The following is a 23355-nucleotide window of genomic DNA, read 5'->3' on the forward strand; positions in this document are numbered from 1 at the left end:
TAAATAAATAAAATAAATAAAGTAAACTTTACACAATTAAGTTGACTGTACTTGCAAAATGTATTATTTACATACATAAAATTGAGTAGTTTATACAAAGACTAGTCTTTCTTGATCTACCGTATTTTCCGCACTATAAGGCACCTAAAAGCCTGTAACTTTCTCAAAAAACCAGCAGTGCGCCTTATAATGCAGTGCGCCTTATATATGATCATTACGGTCATTTCTGTTACTGTAGTCAGGGGGATTGTGGGTAATGTAGTTGGTGTTGCCGTAGTAATGGCGCTAAAAACGTCAGGAATCGTCACAGACGTTCAAGACAACAGCAGCGACGCTGACTCGCATAATGGAGACTTTGACGAGACGGAGCAAAGCTGGTTTTTATTTTGTTAATAAAGTTTGACATACGGTACTTTTTCTTCTTGTTTTTTTTTTGCATTTGCTGTAGGATTTTGTAGCATTTCCTGTAGCGCAGCTGCATCAGGTAGATACGTAACTCAACCCCAGCCATTATAGTACGGTATTTTACCAGATATTTAGTGCGCCTTATAATGCGGTGCGCCTTATATATGAAGGTTATTTTAAAAGGAGGCCATTTATTGAAGGTGCACCTTATAATACGATGCGTCTTATAGTGCGGAAAATATGGTACATAATAATCTCTTGCAAAAAGTTGACTTAAATTTTTTAAGTACATCATGCACAATATTTGTATCCGTGTACTTACTTGATGAGCTCCACGGTCTCAGCGTACATGGGGAAGGGCGACTTGGCCTCCTGGGCACTTTTCTCCAGAGCGTTGCCACATTCGATGAAGGAAACCACGGCGTCCAGGTAGTAAACGGCCTTCTCAAAACGGTCCACCTGGAGGAAAAACAAGATGGAAATAGAAGAATTGTCAGACGTCCAGAGGTGTCTTCAGTATTCACATTCATTACTCAGGTAGAAGTATAGATACTAGAGTTTAAAAATACTCCTGTAGAAGTTGAAGTATCAACTCAAGTTTTTTACTCAAGTAAAAGTATAAAAGTACTGGTTTCAAAACTACTTAAAGTATAAAAGTAAAAGTAATATAAGGGGGGAAAAAGCCATTAAGGACAAAAGCCATTGAAAATGAATGTATCTTAGTGTAATGCAAATATATTAAAGAAGCATATATGTGTACTATTGAGCATTAACATGTGTTTCAGAGAGCAGGAGATATGATGACTAGTTGCCTATAAGTATTGTAATGGTGCAAAAAGTCAAACTTCAGAGGCATGTTATCATTTATCCTAACCTTTATTGGAATGTACATCCAAGTTTAGTTGCAGGAATCTGAGGGAACGGATGTAAGAACAAAACTGGACAAGAACATCTGAAACAACCACAACCAAATTCACTCTATCCGGATGGAGCAATTTAACTGGATAGTTTTTATTTAAAGGCCCAAATGAAATAGAGTAACGAGGCTGTTTTTAAAATGTAAGGAGTAAAAAGTACAGATAATTGCGTGAAAATGTAAGGAGTAAAAGTAAAAAGTCGTCTGAGAAATAATTACTCCAGTGAAGTATAGATAACCAAAATTTCTACTAAAGTAAGGTAACAAAGTATTTGTACTTCGTTACTTGACACCTCTGCAGACGTCCATCCCAGGTTTGTGATCATGTACCAGTTTAATCCTGCATCTCTGTCAGACTGAAGCACTGCAGGGTTAAATGCTGTTCACGTGGCATCAATTCGACACGGTTGTGACCGGGGTCATTAGATAACCAACTCAGTTGTTTAGCAACTTGATATGAATGACGTAACTTAAATTTGTACATAACCTTTTGTGTTGGCTTTTGAAACAGACTTACTGACAATATTTCTGAAGTGTCCTTTTACAGGAACTGCTTTTGTCCTTATGTGCACCTTATTATGCAGCCGCTGACACTGAAACACCTCGGGAGAAACCGGCTCTTACCAGTGCGTCTGCGTTGTGCTTAAGTGTCTTTGCTTCTTGTAAGTAGTGATCTGCTGAATGAACCCTGAAACACAATTATTACAAAAAAGGTCAGACAATTTGTTTACGTCTCCAAACCACTAATAAAAGCACAATTAAAAGAGCAAAAAAACAAGACAAGCCCTTGTTATAAGCCGATACTCATTCTCCATAAAGGTTGTAAAACATTTCTTCTTCTATTGAACTTGAGACAAAGACAGCAACAATAAGAAGAAGCCGCGCTGTTGTTTCTTTAAAGGAGCATGAAAAGGACACGGAGTCACTGCAGCGAGCCTTTTTAAAAATGGAAATTTACATAATCTTTCTGGCATGCAGTCACGTCTATTCATGACCTTCCCAACCTCCAAACAGCTTTATGAATCAAAGTCATCCCCGAATTCACACAGCAGTTTTGTGTCCCACTTGGGGGACGGGGGGGTTATGCACAGTGGAAAAAGCTCCTCTTACCTGTCCTCAAACACCAGCTTGGACCTCTGAGACTTGGAGCCGTCCGTGGACAGAGGAGGAACAGCCAGCTGGTTATCACAGCTTTTTGAAGATTTTTCCTGCAGAGAAAAGAAAAAAACAAAAACAAAACAAGAGATTAATATTTTTTTTGGGGGGGAAGAAAACCTGGTTTCTCAAGAGAATGACAAGGTGGATAAAAAGCAATAGAAGTCAAAAGATATAATAAGTAAGTAAGTAATAAGTAATAAATAAATCGCAAAATAACTGATATGTGAATTTTTTCATTTTCATTTCATTTAATTATTTATTCAAACAGGTTAAAACAAAAATAATCAGAATACATAAAATGTATATACCGAAAAAAATAAAAAAACCATAAGCAAAACAAAGCAAATTAGAGAGACAAATCTATATGTAGATAAATATTTCCTGTTTGAAAGGGTGTAGGATGAAGTTTCAAAAAACTTTAATTTCATTAAAGGACTGTCTCAGAAAATTAGAATATTGTGATAAAGTCCTTTATTTTCTGTAATGCAAAAATGTCATACATTCTGGATTCATTACAAATCAACTGAAATATTGCAAGCCTTTTATTATTTTAATATTGCTGATGATGGCTTACAGTTTAAGAAAACTCAAATATCCTATCTCAAAAAATTTGAATATTCTGGGAATCTTAATCTTAATCAGCAATATTAAAATAATAAAAGGGTTGCAATATTTCAGTTGATTTGTAACGAATCCAGAATGTATGACATTTTTGTTTTTTTAAATTGCATTACAGAAAATAAAGAACTTGATCACAATATTCTAATTTTCTGAGACAGTCCTGTACTTGGGGAATCCTACAGAAAAGGTAAAGAGTAGAAACCTCCCCATCTAGGCATGTATAGAGTTGCAGCAGCGTGAGTATTGGGACGGCAGCAGGTATAATACTCACACGCACCTTGCCGTCACGCGTGCCTCGCCCCTTGTCCTCTCCTTTCCTGTGTTTGGTGTTGGAGCTGCCCTTGGTGCCGTGACTCCCCTCTTTCCCACTCCCGGTGCCGCTCGACAGCGAGGTGGAGGACTGGCTGACTGTCCTCTTCCGACTGGGGTGCTCCGCTTTAGGAGTCCGCTGGGGGCCGGATATAGACGGGGACGGGACTGGCTCCTCCTTCTTCTCCAAAGACCTCTTGGAACTGAAAGAGGAATCATTTACAACACATTACGGCATATTCCTTTTTCTTTGGGGGCATCAAATATTAACATGGAAGGATTAAATCTTCCAGGTACTTTTACGAGCCAGATCGTACCAGGGACAACAGGATAAAGACTAACAGGTTCAGGTTAAAGTGGGATAGAAGTGATAAATGGGCTACATTTATTATGCGACTTTGCAATAGGTCATGAATGGTTTTTAGCTCAATTTGTCAACTTTAGGACAAGTGGAAAGAGATCTGGGAGACTTTATTCTTCCTCTACAAAATGAAGTACTACTGTTGCCCCCAGAAGGCAAGGCTGTGTAAATTATTATTAGGATGAATGCAATAATACTCACTCTTTACTACTGTTTTTATGATTAGATAGAGATTTTTCTTCCAGCTTGAATCGCTTACTCTCAGACTTTGTGCCTTCGTCTTCATTCTGAAGATTTAAAAAAGAAAAGGGAGAAAATTAGCAAAAATTAGACATTAAATTAATACTCAGATATATTGAAAAAGGTCAGAATCCTTTAATTTATCTTATGCCAAGTACAGTACAAGACTATTTCCGTTACAGTGAAAGATATCCTGACACTTGAATTTTGATGATGTCTTTCTCCACTTGTTTTTTGGTCATTACTAAAAACTGGACAATTAGCTAATGGGAGATCCCGGTCTTCAAAATCTAATGGATTGTTCTTTGGCTCAAGTGTACTTATTACTTAATCATTTTAATGGTTAACTATGGAAAACTGCCTTTGGGCTCTTATAAGATTGTGATGTTCTATGAAAAGGCTGACCCAGAGTAAGGGCTAGTCTTTTAACTTTGCTTAAAAGAAGAGATGGAACAATAATGTCCGAAATAAACCCAACAGAAAGCGTCTCTACCTTGTGTTTCCTCTTGGCTTTGCTGGAGCTCTGTTTACTGAAGTCTTTGCTCTCTCGGTCTAGAGAGTCTTCCCTCTCTACTTTTATCTCTGACGGCTCCTTGTACGACCGCCCTGGGATCCTGGACAGCAGACTGAGATCTACGGGTAGTGGGAAAGAGAAGGAAAGATTGGACACGGCCCAAAAGAAGAAGGAAAAAAAAGAAAATTTGCATTGAGCTACAAGTTAAGAATTGTCTAATGTATTCAGGGCGGGTCGTACGGACCTATCTTGACGAGTAAAACCTGCTGATGAGGCTGCCGTGCAGGGTAGCGCTCCTCAGGATCACTGAGTGGAGACAACAGCTCCTTCTCTTCCATTGGAGAGAAAACGCACACGGGGGTCCGGATACTGCTGATACTGATATTTCCTTCAGAGTCCGACGACGAAGAGTCCGTCTCGACAAATTCCCGAGACTGTGGGGGTTTGGTGGGGGCCTTGGACTTGCGCGTGGTGGTGGTAACAGTGGGGGCCGAGGGCCTGGGGGAGGATTTGGGTTCCTTTTTGATGCTGGGTTTCCGGGAACCTTTAGTGGCGGCTTTGGGCCGGTGAGGAGGCAACTCTGGAGCCGGCTCGCTCTCCACCCGTAGACCTCCCTTTGGTTCCTCCACCACAGGTAACTTCTCTGATTTTTTGGGCTGTTTTTTCCCCACGCGGATCCTGGGGTTGGCTCCATCGCTCTGGGCGGGAGATTTCTGCCGTCCCCGGCCCCCCTCCGCTCCCTTCTGCGGGGCCCGTAAGTCCCTGCTGGGAGGCGGTAACGCCGAGTCTTTGGACCCCCCTCCCTGGCTGCCGTAGCCACGTCCCGAGCTGTTGTCTCGGCTCTCTTTCTTGCACTTGGCTGGAACGTTACTGTTTTCCACTGGGGAAGGAGGAGAGAACTGCTTGGTCTTCTTAAACCAGTTGTCCAGCTGCCACTTGTTGGCCGTGGGCTGTTCGGGCTGCAGGGGTGCAGAAGAAACAGAGGAGAAGGATATTAGAAAAAGATTCTTCTACAAGAAAAAAATAACATCTTATCACAAATTAGGGGTGTAACAATATATCGTGCCACGAAATTTCGCGATACAAAAATGTCACGATACGTGTCGTGGAGGTGACAAACTATTGCGATATTGGATTATTAATATTAATCTATTGTGTTGACTAGTAAAGACCGCGCCTCGACCCGCGGACCAAAATCTTCCTCCGCTCAGAAGAAACTAGTACCGTTTTGGTCCCGATCACGGGACTCTTGCAGGGTTTTGAGCGCTGAACTTTTACTGATGTAAGGCTGGTGTAGAGTTAAGCCTTACCTTATTAAATTAAACCTTTTTGGGGTGGTGAGTAGGATAAACACGGGGGAAACTTCTGCTGAGTTCCAGTGTACTTTAATGTCCCTCAACAGTGTAGGATTTTAGAACATCAACACAGCACCTAGTGCCGTACTGTGGCGTATCACTCCGCCCAATCTAAAACAGACTAATCACTACAGATAAACTGACTAGTGTCATTATAGTCCCTGATTTACATCAGAATATAAAGAATATATTTATAAAATAATCAACCCTGAATTACCAAAATAACCTTCTTAACTAAAATAAATCTCCTCTTACACTTATAAGGTGAGCATGAATCAATCTTTTTTATGATGTAAAATTGTATGTATTTATTTACTTTTATTTATTTATTTAATTTTAGTTGTTACATTTCTGGAAAAGAAAAAAGTCAAGTCATACATGAGAGAAACTATTCAGTTTGTGTCTAAATATTTGTACTTGTATGAACTGAAGATGCAAAATGCAAACCTGACATTTACTTTTAGTTCAGTTTGTGGAAAATGGTTGGCCTGGCTTTCTCTTTAAAACTTAAACAGTTATAAAGCATTACAAGCTGTAACAATAGGGCAAACACACAGCATTGTTTTGTATTTTGCGTCTTTCAAATAAAAGACCATTTTTTCCAGTCATATGTTCCTCATTCAAGGTTGTTAAAAAAATACTGCTATAATATCGTATTGTTATCGTGACCTCAATATCGTGTATCATACCGTATCGTGAGATTAGAGTATCATTACACCCCTCGAATCAAATGCACTTTGAGAGTTTGGTCATGACAGTTGCAGGAGTTGATGTCACTACCGGGTGAGCCAGACCTAAACATCCAGACTAAGTGCTGCTGCAGCGTTTAGTTTCCTGCTAAATCACCTCAGGAGAGGCGGGTCGCGGCTGCTCGTTGGCTTCGCTGTCCGTCGTGCTACTTTCGCTCTCGCTGTCGGAGCCCGAGCTGCTCTCGGAGCCGCTGGTTCTGCTGGAGTCGTCCCTCGATTGCTCAGCTGCTTCGCTGTTATTGCTGTTATTGGAAAAAAATAATGACAATGAATTCTGCACAATGCTCGACAAGAAGTTAAAAGCAAAACTGCTCAATACATTTGAACTACAAAAGCAACTGCCTTTCGATGACAGTTATTTTCCTGCAGTGCACTTCACCTTGCAGACGGGTTCCTTGCATTCTTGGGTCCTTCACAATCACTGTCTTCACTGCTGCTTATCGTCAAGTCTTGTTTCAGCACACTAACATGAAGGGATTAAAACATACGTTTGACTTCATTTTCAGCAGGACTATTGCAGCAGCTTGACATTTTGAGAGTTTATTCATTCAAATATCTTTGTTTTGCAGAGGTGTCAACTAACGAAGTACAAATACTTCGTTACCTTACTTAAGTAGAAATTTTGGTTATCTATACTTCACTGGAGTAATTATTTTTCAGACGACTTTTTACTTTTACTCCTTACATTTTCACATAATTATCCGTACTTTTTACTCCTTACATTTTAAAAAACAGCCTCATTACTCTATTTCATTTCGGCCTTTAATAAAAACTATCCAGTTAAATTGCTCCATCCGGATAGAGTGAATTTGGTTGTGGTTGTTTCAGATGTTCTTGTCCAGTTTTGTTCTTACATCCGTTCCCTCAGATTCCTGCAACTAAACTTGGATGTACATTCCAATAAAGGTTAGGATAAATGATAACATGAACATGAAGTTTGACTTTTTGCACCATTACAATACTTATAGGCAACTAGTCATCATATCTGCTGCTCTCTGAAACACATGTTAATGCTCAATAGTACACATATATGCTTCTTTAATATATTTGCATTATACTAAGATGCATTCATTTTCAATGGCTTTTTTCCCCCTTACATTACTTTTACTTTTATACTTTAAGTAGTTTTGAAACCAGTACTTTTATACTTTTACTTGAGTAAAAAACATGAGTTGATACTTCAACTTCTACAGGAGTATTTTTAAACTCTAGTATCTATACTTCTACCTGAGTAATGAATGTGAATACTGAAGACACCTCTGTTGTTTTGACACTCTTGGACTCCTGAAAAGAAAAGATGTTAAAAAGAAAGTGAAAGATGAAGCACTTACGTGGACGAGTCAGTGGAGTCTTTTGGCTGGTGGCTGCTGGAGCTCTTCGATGAACTGCCTCGTTCTAACACAAAAATATGTATTCTTAATATGCGGTAAACACACACACGTATGCAAATATTTGTTGAGCACTGTTCATGCTGGAAACTGGATCGGAGCTGTGATACTTACTGTGTCCACTTGGAAAAGTATGAGTTTCCTGAGGTGAATCAGAAAGAAAAACAAAAACATTTCAATTACGTTTATGAACCAGTTTGTTTTCCTTCAACCCAAAAAACTGCCTTGACTTCATTCTGCTTTTTTAACATCTGTGGTTTTCATTATAATGAAGTAATGAGTAAAATCAGGCTGACTAACAAGTACCGAATGGCAATTTAAATGGTAGCATGTGCTGCATGAGCTCTGTTTGCATAACATCCAAGGAGACAATCAAATAATTAGGCTTTCTTCATTAATTAATTACAAAAAACAATAGTTTCAATCCCTGATAACTGATGCAACACTGACCTTGGTGGGGAATGGAAACTTGGAGGGCTCTGTTTTGCAGGGAGTATGGATGGCTGTCAGTGGAGGGGGCCACGATTGAGTCATTTCCTTTATTCACAAGAAAAAAAAGCAATGAAACGGAAATTTTTCAGACGGGCTGTAGACTGTGAGCAATGTGAAAAAACGTGTTCACTTGTTTCTAGCAGTTGACTCGTCTCAAAAGAACTAATCGAGGGAAAAACATGTTAAAAGTAAAATGTCTCCACGCACCTTCAGAATTTCATCGACACAATTGGCATCACCGGATCCCTGAAAACAGAAAAGAAACGCTTAGCACATGTGTTCGCAATCACAATGATCTCAGCACAACAGGTGATAGGTGGCTTCCATTTCCAGTTGCATGAGTCAGCCGTAAGACATTTTAAGAGCTCATTCAGATAACCTGACATGCTGTGAGGTTTAATATAGCCGTGAGATCACCGTGAACATCTTGTACAGTTCAAACATCATTTTATACATTCCACATTTTAACTATTTGAAAGCAGATTTTGAAGAAGTTCTTTTATAAACAATTGCCAGGTCTGCTCATGAACTTTGACTACGTTTACATGCAGTCAAAATTGGGGTTATTGCTAATATTCCGGTTACTGAAACATTGAGAATATTCCGTTTACATGGTAATTAATCATTCAGGATATCTGGATCAAACCAGCGACGCACGGAGAACATGATGACGCAATTCCCGTCATTTCTGCTTCTTCTTCCTGTATCCAAATTCAAAACAAATGCTGATTCGCGCAACTTTTCTCTCACCTTCTTGTAAATCTTCTATCCCGGTACTTTCTACCGTCTACAAATGCAGAAATGTTCATATCCTTCATTACATTTATGAAGTGATTAGTCTCCTCCTGGTCTTGTGTTTCTCCGTGTTTATAAGAACTTCCTGGACTCAAAAGACCAGGATTCCTTGTGAACAGAGCATGTGCAGAAAACTAATTCCTGTTCCGTTTGATGGGGATATTCCGTTTGGCGTTTACATGACCCAATATTCAGGTTTTTAAAAAGGAGTAACCAGGGGTCATATTCGGGTTTTTAAAAACCGGAATATGAGCAAATTCAGGTTATTCAAAGGGGTTATTGGTGTTTACATGGCCGTGCAAATTCGGGTTATTGCCAATATTCGGGTTTTAAAAGGGTTATTGATGCAGGGAAACACAGTCACTGACTAATGTTCTCTTGGTTGGAATTATTGTTGCTCTTCATACTGGCCATATTTCCAGTATGCATTCAGAAAAAAGTGATAAAATATAGCAATAAAATACAGCACAGACATCAGAGTTGAGGATAATTAAAGACAGAGGGAGACTGAAGTTGTTCAGATGAAGCATTACCTCTGCAGGTTGCGTGGGGATCTTGAGTTTGGAAAGAGAAGCCTTGCCGTTTGACTTCATCTCTCCCATGGTGCCACTGTGTGACTGTCCACTGTAGCTCTCTGCTTGTGAACTCTTGGGTTCTGCAGTCTCCTGGCCATCCATGGGCCGCACATAAGCTGTGGGCTTTTGCAGCATGGAGCCAGGTTTGGAAGGCAAAGATGGAGGAAAGGATTGACTGGGATGCTGCCCACTGGGGAAGGAAGTGTGGACCCGAGACGGCGAGTCCCAGTTGGCCTCTCGGTCTCGCGGAGACTTGGAGCGGAAGCGCTCCTTGCTGTGATGCTGCTCAGCAGACAAGGAGCTCCGCGAGTGGCCGCTGGACGAGCTCAGCGAGCCCTTGGCCGGACTCGACGTGTGCGACTTCGAGTGGTCCGATCCCCCGCTGTGTTTACTCGACTTCTTCTCCCGCACCTCTCCCCGCTGACTGCTGCTACCGCTGCCGCCGCCGCCCCCGTTGCTCCGCTGGCTGCCGTGTCCCACCTGGAGTCCTGAACGTTTCTGGGACTGGGACGAGGACCCGCCGGCCGCGGGGCCAACGGGAGTCCACTTACTGCTCTGGCTCCCACCACCACTGCCCACGCCACGCTGGTCCCCACCAAACAAGGGCGGGCCGGATTTCTCCTCAGAGGAAGACGAACTGTTTGAAGGTTTAGCCACAAGCTTTGGAAGTGTGTCACTAATCGGCTCTTTCATCTCGTCGTAATTGCCCAGCATGCTCTGAATACGGCTGGACAGTTTATCTTCTTTGCTGACCTAAAGAAAGAAGAAGAAGTACATAATGAAGACAAAAAGAAAAAAAATAAGATAAACACAAGAAAATAATCATTTTATTCCTAAATCTGTTGTGCCACCAGATTCAAGTTTAGAATCAATTAAAAGCAGAGGTGGGTAGTAACGAGTTACATTTACTCTGTTACATTTACTTGAGTAAGTTTTGGGAAATGTACTTTTAGGAGTAGTTTTGAATCAATATACTTTTTACTTTTACTTGAGTAGATTTGTGAAGAAGAAACTGTTCCTCTTACTCCGCTACATTAGGCTACGTTGAGCTGTTACTTTTATTTTATCCCTTTATCCACGTACGCGTCAATCTCATGACATCACTGGGTGATTCTTTGGGAAAAATGTTTTTTTTTTGCATGTTTTGTCACATTTACACAGACCCAAACACACACAGAGTTTCTATGAGTTCATGGGCTTTTTCTAGTTCTGCCTGGTTAAAAAAGAAAAGTACAAAGGCTTGAAATTATGTGCTTATTTTTTTATTCTGTTATTATTATTTATTTTATTATTTATTAAAGTACTTGAATTTACTTTAAGATTTTAATCTAAGCATTTTTTTTTTTTTTATTAATTTTTATTTATTTTATTGATTTAATTAGCTTGAAGATGATTATTTTGTACTTTTGTCTGTTTGAATGGTTGTGTTAAAAAAATAAAATCAGACGTTACTCAACAGTCACTCAGTACTTGAGTAGTTTTTTCACCAAGTACTTTTTTACTTTTACTCAAGTCAATATTTGGATGACTACTTTTTACTTCTACTTGAGTCATATTATTCTGAAGTAACAGTACTTTTACTTGAGTACAATTTTTGGCTCCTCTACCCACCTCTGATTAAAAGTAAAGAACAGAAAACAGCCCCATCAGCCTGTTTAAAGTTGGTTTGTTTAAACTGAGCCAAGTCCAAACTCATCTGTGAACTTTTTACGGTTCTTCCCACAGTGTCAGCCCAAAAGTTAATCAATCACTTGGAGACCACGGGTTCCAGTTGATCTGTTTGAAATCAGTCTTTTCCGTCTCGGGTTTCACATGCTGCCCGGAACCCCACTTGTGTTTGACAGATTCATACTGAGGGCGACGAAACACAAGCCGCTATCTGCAGCAGGAAATGTTACTAGTTTGGTCCCAATGTGCACTCCAGCACCTCCTGCTAACACGGTCTGGTTCTCATGTGTGCATCTGGCACACAGTAATATCACCCATCTTTCAAGGCCGTTGCTTTCACTTTGAAGTAGGATCATAAATGACAAATTTTATTTGTGTTGTCTCTCTAATACAAAACAGAAACAAAACGGCTTTTAAAAGATCCTATTTAATTTCATGTCTGTTCTTTTTTTTTTTTAATACTGGCTTAAATAATGCAAACTGATACTGGCACAGGAAGTTGGCAGATAAAGCTAAAAACAATGCTGAATAAAGTTCTTTTTTAGCCTTATGGTTTTTCTTTAAAACACGGATTGCAACACTCTCGTAATCATTGTAGAATAAAGAGTTCATATTCCACAATTAATATTGCATGCACTCTTTGCAGAGTGCAAATGGGAATATCAATGTTGTTTTTAATCTCTCAAGGTCTCCGGGTTCATTTAGGTCCTGGGATAATTTGGTTGAAAGGGCCAACTAGATAACCACATAATTAATCTTTTATTTGAGGTGGGGTTAACATATAAAGTATCTGGGGTTACTCTGAAATTTCACATCAACTTCACTTTTTTATGTTTATAATAAGGCTTAAGATGGTGTGTGGCTTCAAATACAGTCTTAAAAGGCATCGTTCTGTGCAGATGAGCAACCATATGGCTTCTGCATCGTGAAAAAAAAAAGTTACTGCTGTGCTGGTCTACATTTGGGAGGTCACAGCTGCAGCTGCGTGAGCACATGGCCTTAAATGCAGAACACCGTAAACTTCCACTTAGTGGAGCATGACAGAGAGCGAAGAGTCAAACCGAAGCTTATCCAAGACTCACACAGGCGGTAGACAAAACATACAGGACTGTCTCAGAAAATTACAATATTGTGATAAAGTTCTTTATTTTCTGTAATGCAATTAAATGTCATACATTCTGGATTCATTACAAATCAACTGAAATATTGCAAGCCTTGTATTATTTTAATATTGCTGATTATGGCTTACAGTTTAAGATTAAGATTCCCAGAATATTCTAATTTTTTGAGATAGGGTATTTTAGTTTTCTTAAACTGTAAGCCATGATCAGCAATATTAAAATAATAAAAGGCTTGCAATATTTCAGTTGATTTGTAATGAATCCAGAATGTATGACATTTTTGTTTTTGTAATTGCATTCCAGAAAATCACAATATTCTAATTTTCGGAGACAGTCCTGTACACGATACAAAAAGGACTGAATCGAACAGTTCCATTTTTCCAGTTTTGTCGTGCGCAGCGTGTCATCTACCATTTTCTAGCAGATGAAAGTTTTTGAGAGGAGAATAACAGCGATACACATTCAAATTATCTAGAGCAAATGGCTCCTTCCTTGTTAAAGGTCAAGGACTTTTCTGTCTTTAATGTCAGCTTTTATCTCTCACTTTGTTGTGATTTGAAACACACACACACACACAAACACACACACACCAACACTCATCACTCACCTCCGGTGGCTTTTTCTATTCCCAACCTGTCAGGACACATTCCTCACTGCCTCTTTGATGGTTAGCCCTAGCTAAGGAGAGGAGCCACTTACATCTGCTCAAATCTAGTTAGTGGCAAAGATTAGACCAGTACGGAGAACTCAAATCCTCTTTACCATCGTACTGGCTGGCAGGACCCGGCTGGCCTACATCTAAATCTGTGAGTGCAAGTGGAAGATGTGAGAGGAAGTTGTAGCAAAGACATGGTGCGTGTTTTTTTGTTGATTTAAAACAGATGTGGGACAAGACGGCAAATTAAGAGCAGGAATTGTCAGCGGGCTGTTTTCTATATTGTGCAACATTAGCTTGTTAGTAATTATCTGATGTGCACTGTTATTTAAATAAAAACACAAGTATCTAGTACTCAAACTCATAACACCACAACATCCCTTTGGGTCCTTAAATTTGCAAGATCACTGATTAAAAGAAGATGAAACACCATTTTTGTGTCATGTTGAAGGAAAAACGACATTGTGTTGCCCTTAACATGTTTCATCCCCACCCGTTGTAAACAAGACCATCATGCAAGATCCTAAAGTGACAACGTCATTGTTGTGAAGGCTTCTGGTAGTACATTCATTTCTCACTTCCTGCCACCCTTGCACATTCCTCTGAAGTGACAGATCAATCACAGCCTGTGAGGGGGATTTAAACCAACATACCACTTTGTAGGGTTCAGGGAAGAGAGGGGAGTTTGCTGGGAACACCTCTCCTCCTCCCTGCTGGATTTCTTGATTTCTCCTTTCTCTTTCTTTCATACGGAGTACATTTCGGTCCTCACGGTTCATGTTGCTGTTAACACAGACAAAATAATAAGAAGTCAGCAGAGAAAAACACATCTGTGTCCGCACAGAGTAAAAAATGTCTGGTAAGGAGGCCTTTGTGACTAAAATACCCAAGAATTCCAGTAAAATTTTCATTTTTTCACAGAAATAAAGATTAGTTATTCCTTAAAAGTCTTAAAGTCAGACGACAATCATACACATATTGCTTTGTTTTGGAAAAGAGTTACAGTTATTGGTGAAAGCAAACACATCTGAAACAGGTGGGAATGGGTGGGATGCCGTCTAGAGAAAGTAGCCGTGAATAAGATTAGGTTAGTGTTGATACAATATAGAGGTCACTTCTACTGCAACTAATCCTCTAGTGCAGATGGTCCGTGTAATTTTGCACCACAACTTGGAGCACTCATGATAATATGTAGTACTGCAATAGAGTGAGAGCTTTATTTACTAAAAATGGAAACTATTCCTTGCTCACAAACTATGTGTGTTACAAAACTGCGTTTTCATAACTTATTTATGGTGGACAGCATGTTGTGTACTGAACACTGCAAACACCCCATCAAAGAATAGACTCCTCAGACTGTCTCCACATGCCTCCTAAGCCCTTATATTCACATCTGCCATTAGGTGTAAAACACACCTAGAAAGTCATTCCACTCTTCATTAAACTAAATACCTTGAAATGTGTAGATCTAGTTGAGCTAAGGACTTCTCTTATAATGTATAAGGCACACAACAACCTACTTCCTTACTGCATTCAGGAAATGTTTTCACCAGAGAAAGTCAGTATGAACTCAGGGGAACTTGTATGTTTAAAAAAATAAAGGTAAGGACAAACTTTAGAAGTAGATGTGTTTCTGTTAAAGGGGTAAACTTGTGGAATAGTCTCTGTGATGAGCTAAAAATGTGTAGTTCTATCTGCAAATTCAAAAAAATGTTTAAACTTAGGGCAATTGATAAATATAAACCATGACCAAGAGCAGCTTCTCCTGTAAATCCTCTATATCACATGCTTTTGTTGTAATTGATCTCTGTAATACTTTTTATTTTGATTTGTTGTGATGGGATGTATTGTAAAAAAGGGTAGGCATTATATAAGCTACGGCTTCAGTCTAAACCTTTTTTGGTTCATTTATTTATATATGCAGCTTTACTGTGGTGCATGTTTGGATTGACTAATGGACCAAAATAAAACTAACTAACTAACTATTTAAAAGGTAAATGTCCAACTAATGAAAATACATTGACAGCAGAGAAACATCACAAGATATTATAAAACTTCATCCATCAGTTTTGTCTCACACACACACAAAACAAAAGACTGTTGAAGTCCTTTTTTTATTATAGGCTAAAACTTTCCACATGATGCTCCGCTGGATGCCATGTGCATTTGCAGGCAACATTAGCAGGAGGAACAGCCAAGCTGATAAAAACAGCCTTTTCTCTAACGTGTACCTCGTTTCACTGAAAGAAGCTGCAGAGTTTTGAAAACAAACAATCTCATTATCATTCAGGCGTGTCTTTTCCTAGTTTAGCTTCCACCTCCACCAGTGACAACAATGATTTCAGGACTGTTGACAGAGAGCGATTAAGCAGAAACCGCCCAGGCTCCACCCAGATAATAAACGCTCCACGCAAATATAAAAAAAGGTGACACTAGTAAGTAAAGTCAATGAAAACATTACAAACTGGAAAGGTAACTTAGACATGTGAAAGGCAAACATCCAAAAAGAAACTTGACTTCGAGTTTCTTGCAAAACTTCAAACCACTTTAACACAAAACTTATCAGGGCTATGAATCATGACTACATCTTATCAGCATTAACATTTAAAAAAAAAAAAAAAAAAAAAATTCTGATATACTCTCAACAACGCATCTAAACTGTAATTTCCCAACTGATCTTTTCTCAAAGCCAATGACTGCTTTCCATCATACCAAACTGTGAGTCATTATCATAGGATGTGATTTACACATAACTTAGTGAACATTCAAACGAAGCTTGAAAATAGCTCAGAGCCGTAAACCACTGAACAAAACGCTTTATCAGTAAAGGTGTGAAGAAAACAACAATTATTAATTTCTACAGCCCAAAAATCAATCCAAATCCCACTTAAATCATTTCTTAGTCTTTTGATTTGGAGCACAGTGAGGAACCGAGCTCAGACCATCTGAAAAACTTTAAATAATGACAAACCTACTACAACGGAACTGACCGCTGATTGTCTTGCTGAGACATCAAGGCTGAATGAGAACTAACAGCACAGATGATTTATCAAAACCACATTCCAGTAAATTATGCTTAATGATAGTCATTTTGTCAACTTTACCACACAGCTGACAGGCATCAGCTATAATTTCAGGGTCTTTCATGCAATAAATGCTGCGCATGCTTTGAAAAAGGGCCCTGGAAATAAGGCTCTGTGCATCATGGCTGGTTGAACCGGTAATGAAATGTGATGTAGCAGGGCTCCCTTTACCGTGCTGTGGTAGTACATGTAAATGAGCCTATTGGTGTTAGTTGGGAGTGGGACGGCATGTGTGAAGGATCCACTGTTAGCACACTGTTAATCAAACGCCCAAGCTGCAGGAAGGTTTGTAAACACTGCCCATATCCATTCTGCCCACTAACTTGACCGGTGGTGTTTCAGTTGCTGAGTAATGGGGGGAGACTCTGTCATCCTGTGGTGCAGCTCTACAGGAAATCAGATGTTAGGCTCAAGTGTCTTATGCTGCGGATGATTGTAACCAGAAACAATGTGCTGAAGGGCGAAATGTAGTATTTAAGAGCCAGAAGCCTGTTTTACTCTGCCTCTCTGAAATCAGAAAAACAAAAAATTCCTTGCAAATTAGGAAAAGATGAATCTAAAATAGTAACGAGGAGAATCAAAGTGTGCTTTTGCTTTGACTAAAGTAAGAATTACTTTAGAATCCAAATTCTAGACAAAAACATGGGCGATGTTACTGATGTGCAAGTTTCTGCAAACAACCAGTTTTGTTTTTATTTCATGTACACTGATCACAAACTTATCAATAAATACGTTCAACCCCTACCATGAATGTATACATGTAAATATGGCTTTGGCTACTGCTGCTCACTGGATCTGTACCCGAGCAGGAGGCCAAATTAGTGAGGGTGAAGCATCACGTCCTGATTTAAACTCGCCAAGAATAATAGGTCATTTCCATTAGTAAAGTCTCGGCTCAACTATGTGATTGTACCGGTTAGTACCTCCTTTCTACGAACCTACATGGCCGGGATTCTAACAGAGCTGGGTTTGGCTGAAAACATCACAGGCTGCAGGACACTGATTGGCCAGAGAGTAACGTCTCTGAGTCTGGAGAGCTATTATGGCATCTAATACCTATTTTAAACAGGCCTTGAGTGTCCTAAAAACAAGCTTTTGATTGTTTTTGCTAAATAAATTAGAAATTCAGCCTCTGAGCCATGTCTTTGGGCCAATCCCAATACACCCCCTACTTTCTAACACTACCCCTAAAAAAGAAGCCACAGATTTTAGGGCACCTGAAATCTTCCCAGGGCCCAGTCCCAATACTCCCACTACCCCTACTTTTCAGCACCACCCGAGTGAACGAGTGATTATGTACATTCACTGAGTGAATATTATGAAAGTAAAATATATATTTCTCGCTAGAAATGTAATCAAAACGCATTTTATGCAGAAACTAACTCAAAATATAGATTTTATTCACTAAAAAATAAGAAATGTCCGCCATGTTTTTTTTTTTATTTAGTCCACAAATGACGACGAAAAGCATTCTGGGAATTTTTTCTGGCCCTAGGTCAGCTAGTCAGCATCTGAAATCCCTCGCTCTGAAGGGACAGATTCTTACACACTACCCTCGTTTTCCGCACTACCCCTAGATGCAAAGAGGAATTGGGACACCACTACCCTCACAGGAATGCGCAAAATTTAGGGGTAGGGCTGAAAAGTAGGACTGGGGGGGATTTAGGACTGGGCCTTTATCATCCCATTCTCTAACCTCATTATCTATGCAGGATTCTGAGTGGGCGGGGCTATGATAATGAGGCTCTGTGCTGATTGGCTGCCTGAATGACGCGATACACCGCTACGAAAAAATGGCTTAAGCTCCGGCCGGCGGAGCTAGTTGTGGGTGTGGTTTCACGCATCAAAGGCCAAACTATGTAAATCGCATTTTCGTTACGTAACGAAAGGGATCAGAATCTTATTGGCTCGTAGATCCACATCCCACTGGACGGCTCATCCGGGCGGCTGTACAGACACTGCAGAATTTGGTTGCTTCTCTGAGTTGGCAGGCTGAGGGGAGACTACTTTATATATGTTAAAACAAGAAAAAAACCTGTTTTTCATAACACCCGCCATATTTACAACCTGGCAACAGCAACCGCGATGTTTACAACTAAACTTTGGTACAGCGAAAAATGGCAAGCAAACCTAGTTTGTGGTGCAATGAGGAAGTCCACACATTTCTGTGCCTCGTGGCATCCAGAGGGGGCTTGATGGGGCCTGAAGCTTGAGTTATGGTTCTGCGTCAAAACGACGACGTGCCTACGGCGTAGGGTACGTGTCGAAGCAGACCACACGCCGTCACTGACGCCGTCACTGACGCCGTCACTGACGCCGTCACTGACGCCGTCACTGACGCCGTCACTGACGTGAACCTCCCAAAAATTGTAACTACGCGTGGAGGCGACGCAGACCAAACGCAGACAAGAGGGCTGTGATTGGTTCACTTGGTAGCTACGCATTTCCGGTTTCCGGTTTGAAGCAGTCGTGAACTTTCAGCGCTCTTTTCTTCGTATGTGTGATTTTTTTTGTTTTGGTTTTTTGCACAATAGTTGTCCTTATCTGTTTGATTTACTGTGACCGGAAAAAGTCGGATAAACCATTCAGGAAAAGATTGCGAATTAGCGGTCACACCGTGGAGAAATGGAGTGACGGAGAAGTCCGAAGGGACGGCGACGGCGTGTGCTCTGCGTTGGGTTGACGCAAAACCATAATTCAGGCTTGAGAGCCACATTAAAGTGGTACTGAACTATAATGGAAAACGACTAAGATCAAGGTGAGTAGAGTCGAGCCAAGTAGAGTGGAGTCGAAGACTGTATAATGGAAAAAGGTACGCGTGTCTAAACTGTGAACTCAAAACACACATACATTTTGATTTATTTTACATATACCAGTGGTCACCCATCTGCGAATGTATAGTGGAGGATATGGACAGAAGATGCCTGATGTAATTGCACTGCAAGCAAGTCCTCAGCACCTTCACCAACATCACATAGGTCACTGAAAAGATTCAAGATTTGTCCTTTCCCCCCTTCCTGTTGTCATTAGTGCAATTATCTTCGTCTTTTGTAGCACGCTACATCCAGTCCATGTTACAGATAATGGAAAGCATATTGCCCCACACCTCCAATATACACTGCAGTTCCAAATGAACCTTTACCTGAGGTAGAAATATCTGACTTGCTGGGACATGTTGTTTTACGTTAGATGTTGATGCTATAAAAAAAAAAAAACTAATTTTCTAATTGATGTGATCAATTATATCAGCTAATCCTTGCAGCCCTTGAATGTGTTGGTTTCAACCCTAATGAAGTTAGTAAGCATGTTTACAGGCACAGCTTCGTCAAGCTGTGCCTCAAGTATGCTGTTTAAATGGACTCTGTTCTTTGTCCCAATATACATGCATGTGAAGTTAAACCCATTTACCAACAAAAGCATGTCACACTCAGCCATGACAGGTGGTGACGGTGCTCGTTTTCAGCTTGTTAGAATCCGGCTTCTCACATTTTCCTATTGTGTCACAAACAACAGAGAAAACTGTTGGCAACAAATTGGGAGAAATGGTGACCAGTGAATTTGACAGAGTAATAGCTCTGTACGTTTGGTACATCCTGTATCGTTGTGTACGGGCCTCTTGCAGTAAAGCCAGGTCAAGGCCCGAGGTGGCAGCTGTGGAACATGTCCAGGGTGCAGAGGCCTGGTCCAGTCCGGCTCAATGTTTACATGCAGGGATTAAGGCCACATTCACAGGATAGTCAGAGGGACTGGGTTCAACTGGGTAGGGAATGCTGAAAAATGTCACACTTTCATTTGGGCTGGTTGAGTTTCACACTGCACTTTTAAGAGCAGATCAAACCACAATGTGAAGCAGTTACAAAACCTGCTTGTTTGGGGGCAGTGTCACCAAAAACAAACACGAGGAAGAAGGAAACCCAGCTCATCGGTTGACCAGGCCCAAGCGCCAACCATCTTACTTCTGCGTTAAGGCTCACGCTGAACAAAGGGCCAATCCCAATACACCCCCTACTTTCTACCACTACCCCTAAAAAAGAAGCCACACATTTTAGGGCACTTGAAATCTTCCCAGGGCCCTGTCCCAATACTCCCACTACTCCTACTTTTCAGCACCACCCCTAAATTTTGCTTGCTACGTCACTGCGTGGTTTACATTCGGGTACGTAAGCGACTGCGTAGTTACGTTTGCACAAACGTCACACCATATCAGGAAGCTGAGAGCTAAAAGCTGTTTTAATTTCCGCTGTAGCGCTGTTAATATGCCACTTTATTAAGTTTTAATATTTTTTCAGGCGTAAAAGTAACCGTTAAGATCCCCAACCTGGGCTCAGTTTATCCAAATAATGGCTGTTAAGAAATCTGATCCGAAAATTTCGGCATGAGAACTGCCGGCTCGGGAGCTGATTTATGGGTCTGCGTTAAATCGACGCAGAGCCTACGGCGTAGGGTACGCTGTAGGGTACGGCGCCGCGTAACCTACGCCGTAGGCTCTGCGTTGGTGTAACGCGGAACCATAAATCAGCCATTATTCTGGCGAGGTTTGAAAAAGACTTCGCAACAACGAGCAAACGAGTGATTATGTACATTCACTGAGTGAATATTATGAAAGTAAAATATATATTTCTCGCTAGAAATGTAATCAAAACACATTTTTATGCAGAAACTAACTCAAAATATTGATTTTATTCACTAAAAAAATAAGAAATGTCCGCCATGTTTTTTTTTTAATTCATTCCGCAAATGACGACGAAAAGCATTCTGGGAAATTTTTCTGGCCCTAGGTCAGCTAGGGAGCGTCGGAAAACCCTCGCTCTGTAGGGCCCCTAGACCCCTAGATATGTGCACTCCCCCTAGCTGGAAAGAGGAATTGGGACACCACTACCCTCACGGAAACGCGCAAAATTTAGGGGTAGGGCTGAAAAGTAGGGGTAGTGGGGGGATTGGGACAGGGCCTAAGAATCGTCGCAGTTCTTCGACTGACTGCAAAACCAAGTTAATCTCCATTGAATCCTGATGCTAAAATGTCCAACTTTAAAGCAACATGAACATATTTACAGCCTGGTTCAAAAAACTGCTGTGGCCCCGATCGTTGGACTTCACATCCATGACAATACTGATAACCCTTTTCCACCAAACCGGTTCCAGGGCTGGTTCTTGGCCAGGGCTGAGTTTGGAACTGGCTTTCTGTTTCCACGGACAAAGAACTGGCTCCGGGCCAGAAAAAACAGTTCCAAGGTAGCTCTAACTCTTTGCTGGGCTCGAGGAAGGAACCGCTTACGTCAGCGGAGGGGGCGGAGTTGTTAAGACCAACGGCAATAGCAAGACTGGGAAACGGCGACATTTTCAAATAAGCGACAAATGAATATGGATGCAGCAAAGCAGCAGTGGTCTGAGGAGGAGACGACTTGTCTGTGCTACGGGGAACCAGTCCGTATTAGAGCAAATATGTTGTTGTTGCTTCAACTTCCGCACCAATGCAAACGCAGCGACTTAACTGACGTTTGCAGTGACGTAACTGACGTGGCTCCCCTTAGCACCCGAGCTATGGAAAAACAAAACCGGTTCTCAGCTGGTTTACAGCTTGAACGAGTTGTAAACCAGTACCAGCCCTGGAACCGGTTTGGTGGGAAAGGGGTATGAGGGGAGTGAATTTTATATATATATATATATATATATATATATATATATATATATATATATATATATATTTTATATAAAAGTATTACATTTATTTCAAATTTGACTGACTGACAGTCAGCTCAGCCAATGACTAGCCGTTATAATGTCCTCATCCAATATTATAGAGAAGCAACCATCCATTTGTATTCACCCAGCGTCATCTAAACGAGTCATCTTTGATTTCACCATTGAGTCAACATGTTTAATGGTATATTCTCCTGTAAACGTCCGACAGCAGCTCTGCAGATATTTCGGCAGGGTTCGGCTTAAGGAGCTGTGAGCCTAAGCTAACTTTGATTGACGTACGGTCGACGTCTTCTCATCAGCATCTCGAGCAACATGGCTGCAAAATAGTTTCACAACTGCTCTTCAGAAACCAATGGGTCACATGACCCAATGCTTCATCCATTGTGTTATACAGTCCATGGTACGAGGCTGGCTCCAAAACCAAGTCAATCTCCATTGACACACAAGTTAAAATGTCAAACTTTACAGCAGAAATGAACATATTCACAACATATGTGGAATGCAATAATTAGATTTTTTTCTAACATCGGTTATATGTACTGACTGAGATCATTATGATCCAAATTACCCTACATGAAACATGGTCTGTGATGGCATGTTTTTGGCTTGTTATCACTTCTGACAATTTTACACTCAGGTACAAAAAGATCATCTTTTTTTATGATGTCCTCCTAAAGGAAAAGACGTATGCAAAATTTCTTACTTTCAAAGTTATAGCTATAGATGGTTGTCATTGTCCCTGCCTTTCACCCAAAGAGAGCTGGTACAGTCCAACAGATCCCTGTGACCCTGAACAGGAAGAAGCAGGTATAGAAAACAGATGTATGGTTGTCACTGTCTATTTGATTGTGTCTGATTTGAGCATACCATTTCTTCCTTTCTTAATGCAGTAGACAAAACTTTAACATAAAATCATGACTTTGAATCGAAAACTTGGTCACCATTTACTTGTACATCATAAATAAAATAAAAGACAGGTTCCAACAACATCAATTTTCTGCAAAAAATCCAGACCAAACTAAACATAACTTTTATGTTACATGCTTAAACTTACAGTCCTATAAATTTAGCTTTTTCAAAACGCTTAAATACTTCTGGACTGATCTAGAACTAAAATAGTATGCTTGGATAAGTAGATTTCTTCCAAATTAGAGAGAAAAAAAAACAGGCCTATGCAAATCACTTCTTCCACAAGTTTAAAAAACATCATCATTGTGTAATGGGCAGCCACATTTATTGTTGTGATT

General features: G+C 40.4%; 1 protein-coding gene across 5 annotated transcripts in view; it reads right to left on the reverse strand.

Annotated features, from left to right (window-relative positions):
• aff4 (AF4/FMR2 family, member 4) overlaps nucleotides 1-23355 on the reverse strand; it is a 47833-nt gene that overhangs the window by 8946 nt on the left and 15532 nt on the right. For 2 of the 5 annotated variants that reach the window (XM_061739449.1, XM_061739448.1), the window contains exons 2-17: nucleotides 22812-22897; nucleotides 13976-14105; nucleotides 9837-10631; nucleotides 8716-8754; nucleotides 8467-8553; nucleotides 8131-8158; nucleotides 7960-8023; nucleotides 7008-7091; nucleotides 6726-6870; nucleotides 4769-5483; nucleotides 4504-4643; nucleotides 3972-4057; nucleotides 3372-3612; nucleotides 2432-2529; nucleotides 1946-2009; nucleotides 728-864 (exon numbers count right to left, since the gene is read on the reverse strand). In XM_061739449.1, coding sequence (XP_061595433.1) covers nucleotides 728-864; nucleotides 1946-2009; nucleotides 2432-2529; nucleotides 3372-3612; nucleotides 3972-4057; nucleotides 4504-4643; nucleotides 4769-5483; nucleotides 6726-6870; nucleotides 7008-7091; nucleotides 7960-8023; nucleotides 8131-8158; nucleotides 8467-8553; nucleotides 8716-8754; nucleotides 9837-10631; nucleotides 13976-14101 — 2849 coding nt within the window. In that variant the 5' untranslated portion in view covers nucleotides 14102-14105; nucleotides 22812-22897. The remainder of the gene's footprint in view (nucleotides 1-727; nucleotides 865-1945; nucleotides 2010-2431; nucleotides 2530-3371; nucleotides 3613-3971; nucleotides 4058-4503; nucleotides 4644-4768; nucleotides 5484-6725; nucleotides 6871-7007; nucleotides 7092-7959; nucleotides 8024-8130; nucleotides 8159-8466; nucleotides 8554-8715; nucleotides 8755-9836; nucleotides 10632-13975; nucleotides 14106-22811; nucleotides 22898-23355) is intronic. The other 3 variants (XM_061739447.1, XM_061739445.1, XM_061739446.1) reach the window with 2 other exon arrangements.

Source organism: Cololabis saira, chromosome 14, assembly GCF_033807715.1.
Source record: "Cololabis saira isolate AMF1-May2022 chromosome 14, fColSai1.1, whole genome shotgun sequence".
NCBI lineage: Eukaryota > Metazoa > Chordata > Actinopteri > Beloniformes > Belonidae > Cololabis > Cololabis saira.